Source organism: Hippocampus zosterae, chromosome 3 (assembly GCF_025434085.1).
Source record: "Hippocampus zosterae strain Florida chromosome 3, ASM2543408v3, whole genome shotgun sequence".
Lineage (NCBI taxonomy): Eukaryota > Metazoa > Chordata > Actinopteri > Syngnathiformes > Syngnathidae > Hippocampus > Hippocampus zosterae.
The window spans coordinates 16266163-16279093 of record NC_067453.1 but is presented as its reverse complement, the minus strand read 5'-3'; the positions used below and the strand labels follow the sequence as shown (position 1 = coordinate 16279093).

Here is a 12931-nt window from a genome sequence, read left to right as displayed (position 1 = left end):
TGCACTGAAATGCTGCTATTATCAACATCAAAATTGAGATACAAGTGACACAATTCATGAGTTTTCCGAGATATGAGCCATTGTTTGGATTTTTTTTTCCTGACATACAAGCAAACATATGAGATATGAGCGCTGTATGGTGGCAGCGAACTCAACTCGGCTCACTTCACAACAGGCGGCAGTTTGGCAAACAATTCTACACAGAAGAGACTTCAATGTGTTTATTGATGCTCCCAGTTTAAGTTTTCTGTCAGATGAAATATTTAGTAAAGAGGATTGCATGTATACTTAAAATAACCACATAACTTTGTCTCAGAATGCCCACTAGCTTTAGGCGATCAAGCAATGCAAAATGCCATGGTTCATAAATCGCATCGATCTTGCAGTGCTTTAACCCTTCAAGCAATGGATACTAAAGCACAAATGGTGGAGCAACACAAGTAGGCAGAAGACATACAAATACTCATAGGCGTATGCATATGTTCTCTCTCCTCTGTGAACAATGACTCACTGGGCCAATTCCATGTTTATCCGTATTACACTGCGACAAGGTGGCAAAAAAAACACCCACACCTTTCAGAGGAGCACCATTGAAATGAGGCAAAAACAACAAAAAAAGATAAATATTGTTCGGATTATTTTTTTCAAGTGACGACATTAAATAAATTATTATTAATTGTTACTTCTTCGCATGAATGGCATTTCCATTCATTTCAACAGGAACTTGACGTACAGGATTTTTGAGTTAGAACCAGGACCACACAACGAATTGAACGCTTATCTACCCCCCACTGCCTCCCCCACAAAATCTCAGTTATGTCACTTGAACCACATGGGGAAAAGCCAACGTCTGACTCATGATCATGGTACAGTTGGACTTGTGAAAGCACTCTGAGACCTTGGTGGCATAGCCGTCTCCTCGTTTCACTGGAAGGATAGGAGATGCGGAAATTGGCAGATGTGATGGAAGCATTCCCATTCTGCTTTGGTCGCCTTCTATAAAAAGGCAGCAGAGCCAAAAAAAAAAAAAGGAAAAGTGGGTGTTTGACAGCTGGAACCAGGCCGATGTTGAAGAAGGGATGTTGGGGGAAAGGACTCAGAGGTTGGTGGGGATCAGAGATTTAATGAAACAACCTACAGAGTGATGCCTTTTTAAATCACGCTGCTCCGTTTCCAGCCACAGCCTTTGTCTAAGACTGCCAGGATGAGGAGCCAACATCTGTGTGTGGGCATTTGTGTGTGTGTGTGTGCGTGTGTGTGTCTGTGTGTGTGTCCAAAAGCCCAGCAAACAACACACAGCAGCTTTGGCTGGAGACCACGTGGGTGCCAACGAAGAGACATTTTGCAGAAGCCAAAAGCGGATCCAATTAGCACATACACATCATGCCACCAAATGGCTAATGTGAGAGGAGACTTGTCACTGTGGACATGTTTGTGTGTGAATGAAACCTCTGTGGCACAGACTCCATGGAAATTAAGCCAGTAGTAAGCAATGGGGGAACTATCTGAAACATGAATAGACTTAAAAGCTCTTTCTTTCGACGCTCAATAGCTTCCCCTTGGGCAGGGTATTTATTTTTGTTGCGTTTTGCAGCTTTTGTCCTCATGCCGTGAGAATGTAGGAATGTTAAGCTTCTGGGCATGACTCTTTAGCAACTTAATGTCGCGCATGTACAAGAAATAAGAAAAATGCAAAGTCTACCAGTGATGCTACTGTATTTCCTGACCCACTTTCACAGTGTGACGGTTGTAAAAAGGAAGGTCGGTTCCCTTCAATCCTCTTAACGGAGCTGAATCATTCATGTGCCGTCGCCATGCTTACCCAGTGCTAATTAAAATAGCTATACCCATGCACAACTAGGTGACGTGTCTGCAGCCTCTTCACGACTAAGGCGTGGCAGTGTTCCTTTTTGATTCAAAGATTCAAAGGCAAATTGCATTGGTGTTCCAGACTAAAACTATTATTCAGATTTATAATTCCTCATCCGCGAATACAGTTCTAAAAACTATCTCACAAAATATCTAACACTGACACACAGCAACCATGGAATTAAGTTTTGAAGGTGTCATGCTAGCAACTGAGTTGATCCCGGGAAAGGATTACTCTTTCCTCGAACAGATGCTTGTCCTCGTAAACAATGTGTAGGGGAAACGGGAGCTTAATGACCAAACTCATTACATCATCGAGTAACTCAAAGCAAGCAGGGATTCAATCACTGTACTGGGCGGCCTTCAGAATCAGAATCAGAATCAGAATCAGAATCATCTTTATTGGCCAAGTATGTAGAACACACAAGGAATTTGTCTCCGGTATAACACGCTGCACTAGTATCATCGTAAACAACAAAATCATTGAACCATTTTAGAGTAACCAGTAGTTTTGTAGTACCATTTTGTGGTGCAAGAAGAGTGACTATGTCAGTGACTGTTTAAGGAGTTAATGGCTAGAGGGAAGAAGCTGTTTAAGTGTCTGCTGGATTTGGTGCGCATGGATCTGTAGCGTCTGCCTGCCTAAATGTGCTGTATCTCAACGACTGGATGTATGTGAGTTTTCATTTTCATCAGGAATGCTTAGCACCTCGTAAACCACAGGATTCTGAGTCAACTGCGTCAAGACGAGCGTCAGGGGAAACGGGAATATGACGGCGGCATTCATCACAATCCCCCATGTTCTTCCCTTTCTTTATTTCATTCTCAGTCCTTCCTTCCTGTATTTATTCCCAGTGGGGTGAGTCACGGCTCGCTGTAGAAAACATGTGAAGGATGTCGACGACGTAAGGCAAAATATAAACCCACTTGACCATTTAAAGTTAGATGAAAGGCTCTTGCGTGCTGAAAAAACATTCCTAAAGTCTCTCCTCAGTGAGTTCACCTTCTGCTGAGACATGTCGACCACGCAACCAAGGTAAGTCGCCCGGACTGCCAATTTTGCGTTACCTCTGACATATAATCGGCACATTGTTTCTGCACTAATTAATGAGAGCATCTGGAAGAGACATGAGCATATGCCGGCCTCTGGCCTTGAACCGTAATTATGCACCGAGAGGTCATTCACATCATGTGCAAAAGAGAGCGAGAGTGAAATAACATGTTGAAAAGCAAAATTGCTCAATTACAGAGCATGTAGGCAAAAGAGAGCCCCAATAAAAAAAACTTACAAAGACATCCATCAGCATGTGCTCCAAGGTCACCTCGATGTCCTCTAGTCGGGATGAGAGAGTCATCTTTCATCCAGGACAAAAAAAAAAAACGTCCCCAAAAAGATTTTAAACTCCACTGATACAATGTTTAACCATGGAATCCTGACAATTGATTTGAAGCCATTCTCCAAATGATTCTCCTCGATTTTCGTCAGTATTTGTCCACAGAGGATGAGAGTAAATGGGCACTTTGTGATAAGTATTCTGACTGGTTCCACGAATGTTCCTTTGGGTCGTTTTTGGTGGCTAGTGGTCAAGTTTTGCGATCAAGCCCATCTGAACACAGTGGCATTGGGTAGCTCCAACTCGACTTGATCGGACACGCATCTTCAGAAAAAGTCATGCATGAATTGCATTTTTAGGATATTTGCTTGAACAGGATGTCCCCTCCCCCTTTCCCCTTTATTTTTCTCTTGTCCTTCCCTTTTTTCCCCCTCTGTGCCCTTTCAACTCTGTGTCCACAGTGGAGGTCTTTGTATGAAGAGTGAGCCAGGGGTAGCTGATGCCCAGTTCTGGGTGCTCTTGGCTATGGTCATCCTCTCTCACACTGGGCTTTTAGTCAATGCCCCTTTGTGAAGGGCTCATTAAAGGCTGGCCAGGGATCTTGCATGTCTCACAGTCACATGGGTGGGGAAAGGGGGTCGGAGGGACAACAACAGCGATATGTCGCTGAATTGACAGTAAGCTTACATAACACAGATGGGAAGGAGGGGTCAGCCGGGAATTGAGGGGTATGTTGGTGGTGTGGTGGAAATTTTACATTTTACAGTGTTAACTTGTTATCATTAACTTGTATCACACATCCTGCTATCTGTAAGTGTTGCTCTGCAAGTTTATTGCTGCGCAAGGTTGTGAGTCAGACTTGAATCCCTTCCAAGAAGAAAAAAAAAGGTATAAGAGGGGCGGCGCCCAACTCCGTGGGGAGTCGCTCCATCCCAGATCTGTAAATGGTGTTTCTCCATCAACTGCAACCGAAATAAATCTCATCGTTGTACAAAGACGTTCGCTGTCTTGGTTTCCCCGGACAAGACAGAGGCATCCGTGAGGAGGGACGCTCGAAGATGACGTGAAGTGAATGATCTTAACGGGACACTTCAAGAAGAGTTGTTTTTGTTTATCTGTTAAGTGCTAGTGGAATGCATCCTCTGTTTCCCCTGTAAGAAGATTCTGTCTGAGACATTGTGATACACCCAGACTGAGTAAGAAGAAGTAGGAAGAAGTGTTTGCTGGAGGGCGTGGGAGTTTATCTGGGCTGTTGCCACAAGCAGGATATGACTGGAATAAGTAAGAAGACAATGTGTGGGCCCATACTGCAATGAAGTGGCAGAGATTCCTGCTTGTTTTGTTTCTTCTCATTTCGCGGGATGCTATCATTTACCGGTCGATCTACTTTCCCACCCTCACCTATGGTCAAGATCTGTGAGTCACGACTGAAAAACAAGATCACAGAGATCTTGTTTCACAGAGATCGGCCTAGATGAGTGTCCAGTTTCTCCCTTCAAGATACAGTGAGAAGGTTGGTCATCCAGGAGGGCCTTAGAAACAAGAGGAGCCAGATGAGGTGGCTTCGGAAATCTTGCTCGGAAGCTTCCCCGATGAGGTAAGAGGAAAGTCTGAACTCCCTTCGGCTGCTGCTCCTGCAACCTCACCCCCCAGGAAAAGCGGAATGCATTTTCATTTCCATAGCAAAGGATTTGGCGGCATTCTCAATAGTATGGATGGTCTGAGGAAAATATTTCGCTGAATATCTACCGAGGAAAGAAGAAGCATCCCATTCGCTCATGAAGGGACAATCATTTACAAGATGGAACTCCCAACAGAGACCATCGGCTAGCGATGACCCAGAAACTCCAGTTTGAGCCCAAAGTATGAAGAATCCATTGAGGATTTCGCAATTTTTCCACTGCAAGGCACCTGCTGCCCCGAGACAATTTTACTTGCTACTGACACAAAAAAGCTGCAGATCTGGATGCTGTAGTATACGTTTAACTCCAACTGCCCATAATTTCCTCTTGAACACATTGTGTCTCCTTATGATAGCCAGTATAGTGTAACCTCAGCTACCAGCAGATTTATATTTGTCACACACCTTTTTTTTTTATTTGCAGAGTATCCACTTATATTACTGCAGCTGAACTTTGCTGTGCAGTAAAAGAGGACGAACTTACGTTCCTTTGACCGCAATAATGCAGTGCACAGATCAGTAAATGATGGTGACTCTAACAGAGCATTGCCGTAAACCAAAACGGATGCATTCTGCAAATGGATCTCGGTCTGTAGTTTGGACGCCCCTGTTCTCGCTTCACATCTCTTGATTGACTGATTGATTGAACATATGAACACAACATGAAAGACTAACAAAAAATACTGTACATATCATGGTGCACTACATCTTAAATGCTCAAAAGAGTAGGATGAGGTAGAAAAACTTAACTAATGCTACCCCCTTGCTCTGTAAATTACTAAAAGTCATGATATCATGCTCATACACAAATAGGCTATGCACTAATCTGTACCAGTATATATCTCAAATAAGAACAAAAAAACATAAATACAATGATCCTCTTTATGTATGTACAAAAAAGCCGTGTGCATATGTGTGCGACGTGTGGGCCCATATTTTTCAATATACCTACAATAAATAGAAAGGAAAAGCAAAATGAAAATACAAACAGCAGTCGTTTTACATATTTATAAACAATGTATTTCATGAACTAAAACCTCAAGACGCAAAAATTTTAGATTCGATGGTTGCTCAAATCTATGCATGAGTGATTTTTGAGTGACATTTTGGCAGTACTATATTTTTACGGCTCTTTTTTGAACACAAGTGATTCACAAATTTTCAATTGGATTTCATAATTTCTTCATAAATGAAAACCTTTGACAGAAACACAATTGTTTGATGGTCGTTCTTGAATTCACCTAAGTCATAGAACCTGAGAGGGTTTAATTTGATAAATAATGGATTTGTTGTTTCTACATACCGGTAATTTGAACTGTTCATAATTTGTATCGCTATTTTTTATAAGACTTGAAGACACCCCCCGCCTGCCACTTTCTCTTGCCTCACAAAGCTGTACACTCCCAAACAGCCAATGACACTTCACCTCATGACCCCTCCTGGATGCGAGGTCAACAGAAACAGCAATTCATCAGTTCTCTTATCAGCTCTGTGGTGAGGGGCACCGGAGTGTAACAGAAACCGAATGACACAGACTGAATTCTGTACGCTCACAGATCATGCATGCCACACAGAATATATGCGGCTGAATGTTGAAGACAAAATGCAATCAACCACGGGGTCTTTGTTCACCTCAGGAAGCTTTTTTTTCCCCCTTCCCCAAGTATCTCCTGTCACGTCGCGTGTCCGCCAGCAGGTGGCGGGTTTTCTCACCCGCCATCTGCGCACCTGTCCGTAATTTCGGGCTGATTACCCTCCTATATTAATGAGACTCCGGCAGTTCTCCCACTGCCGGAGAATTCCTCACCGTGCCATTGATCTCTCGTGCTAACTCCTCTATTTGTAGATTACTCGTTGCCTTCTTGCCTTGCGGCCTTGACTCTTGCCATTCGCGTTAGTCTCTAAATTGAATACTTAGATATTGCCTAATCAGTAGCTCCTCGCACTTTGTTTTTCAGCGAGCGTTTTCAGTTGTTTCCTTATTTCTTCCCTGGTCCTTATTTGACCAGCGTTTTGTGTTTCCGTTTTTTCCCTGTCGGGCTCTTTCTGTTTTTGTCATTAAAGACACTCTTTGCTTTGAGAAAATTCTTTCGTTGTCTGTTTTCCGGGGATCCAATCCTCTATTTTTTCGTTCTGCACGGAGCGATCATTATCGCTTCGGGCAGATCGTGACAGAATTCTCCGGCCACCATGGATCCCGCAGACATCGAAAAAATTTTTTCCGCTCTTTCCCGACAAGAGCAACAGATGAGTCAGCAGGGCCAAGCCATTAGGGAACTCCGTGGCGCGGTCTCCATGCTGGCTCATCGGTCCGATGATTTAGAACCTCGGTTGGTCCGGGTGGAAGAGCGGAGACCATCTCCCTCCGGGGTTCATTCTATTATTCCCGAAGCGCCCTCCTCATATCCCGTTATGACGAGGGAGCCATCGCTTCCACACCCCCCTCGCTACGGGGGCGAGCACGGGCAGTGTGGACACTTCCTCCACCTGTGCTCTCTCATATTCGACCTACAGCCTTCTGCCTATGCTAATGACGCCGCCAAGGTGGCTTATGTCATGAGTCTGTTAACAGGTCCGGCGGCATCGTGGGCGATTGCGACCAGTGACGCCAAGCCGAATCTCCGTACCTCGTTCCCCGACTTCGTGGCTGCGTTCCGCCGGGTGTTCCATCATCCCGTGCGAGGCAGAGAGGCAGAGGGCCGGCTACTCGCCCTCCGCCAGGGAGAGCGATCGGTAGCGGATTACTCCATCGAGTTCCGGATCCTGGCCGCCCAGAGTGGATACGATGATCGGGCGCTGTGTGGCCTGTTTCGCCGCGGGCTAAACCCTCAACTCAAGGACGAGCTGGCGACCCGCGACCACAGCACCAACCTGGAGGAATTAATCGACCTCTCCCTCCTCATGGACAATCGCCTGAGGGAGCGAAGCCGGGAGCGTGGAGGTGATCGGTCCCAGTTCCGACGAACACCCACGGAGGAACAGGTGCAGCTGGGAGGCAGGGACGCTGGTGCGGAGGAAAGAAAGCGTCGTTTCAGCGACCGAGCGATGACTGACGGCGTTCCACCATCTCCTCACGCCGCAACCAGCCATCCGGGGTCGTCACCCCCTGCCCACCAGGAGTACTGTGAGTCACGACCGCGCGCGCCCCCCTTCGAGTCTAGGCGAGTCGACTCGCGGCCTGGACACCCCAACAGACTCGAACTCGAGGGGGAGATATTAACGGGGTCCCGGTCGTGGCGGGTTCGGGCTCTGGTTGACTCGGGGGCTGATGACTGTATAATGGACACCGATCTCGCATCCGAGCTGGGTTGTTCCGTGGAGAGGTTGATAGATAGGAAGCGGGTTTGTGATCTTGATGGGCGCCTCCTGGCGGTAGTTACGCATAGGACGGAGCCGTTGAAACTTCTACTGTCCGGCAACCATGTCGAACATCGCCGTTTTTACCTAATGCCGTCTCGCAATGCCCCGATCGTTCTCGGGTTACCCTGGCTGAAGACACACAATCCCGTGATTTCCTGGGCGCGCCCAGCGATAGAAAGCTGGAGCCCATATTGTTACCAGCACTGTCTTCAATCGGCCGTCGGGAAGCATGAACGTGTCACGCCCCCCGAGGAGATCTGCCTTGACGGAGTGCCGGATTGCTATCGGGATCTAAAGGAGGTGTTCAGCGAGGATCGTGCCCACTCTTTGCCCCCACACCGCCCCTACGATTGTGCTATAGACCTGCAGGCGGGCGCTCCGTTGCCGACCTCGCGGCTGTATCAGGTGTCCCAACCCGAGCGCGAGGCATTGACGGAGTACATCAACAGCTCGCTCGCCGCAGGTCTTATTAGACCATCGCGTTCACCGTTAGGGGCGGGTTTTTTCTTCGTAGGGAAGAAAGACAAGACCCTGCGACCCTGCGTAGACTATCGGGGATTAAACGAGATAACAATTAAGAATAGATACCCGCTACCCTTGCTGGACTCCGCCTTCGCCCCATTGCAGTCAGCCACCATTTTCTCCAAATTAGACTTGCGCAGCGCTTACCACTTGATTCGCATCCGGGAGGGTGACGAGTGGAAGACGGCTTTTAAGACCCCTCTGGGTCATTTTGAATACCTGGTTATGCCTTTTGGGCTCACCAACGCCCCTGCCGTTTTTCAAAATCTAATTAATGATGTGCTAAGGGACATGATAAACATCTTTTGTTTCGTTTACCTTGACGACATTTTAATTTTTTCCCAGTCACTACACGAGCACCAGCAACACGTTAGGCTGGTGCTACAACGTCTACTGGAGAACCGGCTCTTCGTCAAGGCAGAAAAGTGTGAATTCCATGTCCCCGTCATCTCCTTCCTAGGGTTCATTATTGAACAGGGCAGGTTAAGGGCGGACCCCATTAAGACGCGTGCAGTCACTAACTGGCCGGTTCCGTCCAATCGCAAGGAACTGCAGCGCTTTCTGGGGTTCGCCAACTTCTACCGACGCTTTATCCGCGGTTATAGTCAGAAGGCGCTCCCCTTAACCCGCCTTACGTCCATCAAAATCCCATTTAAGTGGGATTCGACCGCGGATGCGGCGTTCGCAAACCTGAAGGCGGCGTTCACCAGTCCCCCCGTACTACAGCACCCTGATCCTGATCTCCCCTTTATCGTGGAGGTGGACGCCTCGGATTCGGGGGTGGGGGCTGTGCTGTCCCAGCGCTCTCCGGTCGACCAGAAGTTGCACCCCTGCGCCTTCTTCTCCCGTCGACTCAGTGCCGCTGAGTCCAATTACGACGTGGGCAACCGTGAACTGTTGGCAGTTGTGACCGCCTTGCAGGAGTGGCGGCACTGGCTCGAGGGGGCAAAGGAACCCTTTACGGTCTACACGGATCATAAGAACCTCGCCTACCTCCGCTCCGCCAAAAGACTGAACGCCCGTCAGGCCCGGTGGGCCCTCTTCCTTACCAGGTTCGACTTCATCCTCACCTACTCTCCCGGGTCTAAGAACACCAAGCCCGACGCCCTCTCCCGTCTCCACGAGCCTGCGGGGAGGGATCGATCCCCGGAGACCATCCTCCCGGCCCGGTGCGTCGTGGGGGCCGTTCAGTGGGAGGTTGAGCAGCGGATCCAGGCAGCCCTGGAGGGGGTTCAGGTGCCGACGGAGTGCCCAGCAGGGAGGCTATTCGTACCTCCTCCCTTACGATCTGAAGTTCTGCAGTGGGGACATGGGTCCAAGGTGGCGTGTCATCCCGGGGTGAACCGGACTGTGCAACTCGTCGCCCAGCGTTTCTGGTGGCCGGAGCTCCGCAACGACGTGACGGAGTTCGTCAAGGCCTGCACCTCCTGCGCCTGCGGCAAGTCGTCCCATCAGCCGCCGGCGGGACTGCTCCAGCCGTTGCCCATTCCTCCTCGCCCGTGGTCCCACATCGCCCTGGACTTCGTCACGGGTCTCCCGCCTTCCCGGGGTCGAACTGTCGTACTCACGATCGTGGACCGCTTCTCCAAGGCGGCTCATTTTGTTCCTTTGTCCAGGTTGCCGTCGGCGCTGGAGACCGCCGACCTCCTTGTCGAACACGTCTTCCGTCTCCACGGCATTCCACTGGACATTGTCTCGGACCGGGGGCCCCAGTTCGTATCCCGCGTCTGGAAGCAGTTCTGCCGGTCCCTCGGGGCCACGGCCAGTCTGACCTCGGGGTACCACCCCCAGTCCAATGGACAAGCCGAGCGTGCCAACCAGGATCTGGGGGCGGCCCTCCGCTGTGTGTGCCTTCACCGTCCCTCATCCTGGGTCGACCACTTACCCTGGGTGGAGTACGCGCACAACACCCTCGTCTCTTCTGCCACTGGTAGGTCCCCCTTCATGGCCGCCTACGGGTACCAGCCGCCGCTGTTCCCGTCCCAGGAGGGGCAGGTGGAGGTCCCCTCTGTGCAGCACCACCTCAAGCGGGCCCATCGCGTGTGGAAGGAGGCCCGGGCTGCGTTGTCCCGCACGGCGGCCAGGAACCAGCGGATCGCGGATCGTCGCCGGCGCCCGGCTCCTTCATACGTGGTGGGACAGAAGGTGTGGCTGGCGACTAGGGATCTTCGGCTGGCCGGCACGTCTGCGAAACTGGGACCCCGATTTACTGGACCGTTCGAGGTCGAGGCCGTCATCAGTCCGTCTGCAGTCAGGCTCCGGCTGCCGCCCACCATGAAGGTTCACCCCGTCTTCCACGTCTCCCTACTCAAACCCGTGTCTTCCAGTGACTTGGCTCCTCCTCCCACGCCGCCGCCCCCTCCGCGGGTCGTCGACGGTGACCCGGTGTACACGGTTCGTGCCATCCTGGACTCTCGGCGCAGGGGAAAGGGGTTCCAGTATCTGGTCGACTGGGAGGGCTACGGGCCTGAGGAGCGGCAGTGGGTGCCTCGCTCCTGGATCCTTGATCCATCCCTTTTGCGCGACTTCCACGCTACACATCCATCCAAGCCGGGTAGTCCGCCGGGAGGCGTCCATTGAGGGGGGGGTACTGTCACGTCGCGTGTCCGCCAGCAGGTGGCGGGTTTTCTCACCCGCCATCTGCGCACCTGTCCGTAATTTCGGGCTGATTACCCTCCTATATTAATGAGACTCCGGCAGTTCTCCCACTGCCGGAGAATTCCTCACCGTGCCATTGATCTCTCGTGCTAACTCCTCTATTTGTAGATTACTCGTTGCCTTCTTGCCTTGCGGCCTTGACTCTTGCCATTCGCGTTAGTCTCTAAATTGAATACTTAGATATTGCCTAATCAGTAGCTCCTCGCACTTTGTTTTTCAGCGAGCGTTTTCAGTTGTTTCCTTATTTCTTCCCTGGTCCTTATTTGACCAGCGTTTTGTGTTTCCGTTTTTTCCCTGTCGGGCTCTTTCTGTTTTTGTCATTAAAGACACTCTTTGCTTTGAGAAAATTCTTTCGTTGTCTGTTTTCCGGGGATCCAATCCTCTATTTTTTCGTTCTGCACGGAGCGATCATTATCGCTTCGGGCAGATCGTGACATCTCCTAATGCTTCCTGCAGTGAATATGCATCAAACCGCCATTAATAACTCACCAAATCCCTCTTAATTCTCATCGGCGTGCCTCTCAAGCATAATTAATTCTTCTCCGCCTTGAAGGTGGATACAGACAGAGCATCGCTTGTAAGTGGCTGGCAGGTGGAGTGCAGAACGCAGCAGGTTGTCAACGTTTGGGCCTCCATTTGTCATTCGTGAGGAGCTTAGCCCCCTCGGGCGGCCCCTCGGGTCGGCATGTCCCAGTGTGACCATGTCTTTTGCGCATCATCCACGGCTAAACGCTGGAGTTCCACATGCAGTGATGATAAATGAAGACAAGGGGACAGAAGCCGTGACAAAAGTCATCTTAGGAAAAGGACTGGTATTTTTATTGAAGGATGGAAACCTTCAATGGGTAGTTATGTAAATAAACAGGAATAAGCCAGGAATTTAAAAAGATGAAGTTTGGCTCTTAAAAGGGAATTTAAATATAGTTGGGGAAATATCGTTGCATAATCCTGACTGAAACAACCTGACTTTTCCATTCATTGATTTTCTTTTGTATTTATCCTTGTTAGCCTTATGGTTGGTGGATCTGATTTTTGGCAACACCATGGACTGGTCGTCAGACAATCGCAGGGCACATATATACAAAGAAACCTTCACACAAACAATTCAGAGCTATGGCTAATTTTGTCAAATCATTCGTGTTTTGGCAGCCAGACTTCCGTTCTCCTTCCCCACTATGAAATCATCTACTATATATAAAGTAAATATTTACACTTGCGGAGACTGCATTTCTTCATCAGTAGGGCAATTTGTGTATTCAGGTGAAAATTCCCTCTCAAGACTGGGCTAAACAATTAACAAAATTCTTCAAAGGTCAACAAAAGGGGGGCTCAGACTTATTAAGGATACTGAAATAGAACATTATTTGATGCTCGGGATGTGGTGGTCTTTTATTTAAAAAAATATAATAATAATAATTCTCGGTAAGGACAACAACGCAATAAAATATTCCTTTTCTTATTGTTAGAGGAAACCGAACCGAATTTCACGATACCTTTAACTGCAGCA

At 48.9% G+C, this 12931-nt stretch overlaps 1 protein-coding gene across 3 annotated transcripts in view; it reads right to left on the bottom strand.

Annotated features, from left to right (window-relative positions):
* frmd4a (FERM domain containing 4A) overlaps positions 1–12931 on the bottom strand; it is a 143902-nt gene that overhangs the window by 89606 nt on the left and 41365 nt on the right. The window contains exon 1 of one of the 3 annotated variants that reach the window (XM_052060230.1): positions 3159–3550. The exons of the other annotated variants lie outside the window; for them this stretch is intronic. Within the exon in view, the coding sequence (XP_051916190.1) occupies positions 3159–3224 (66 nt within the window). The 5' untranslated portion in view covers positions 3225–3550. Of the gene's footprint in view, positions 1–3158; positions 3551–12931 lie in introns of those variants that run through there. 3 annotated transcript variants of the gene reach the window in all.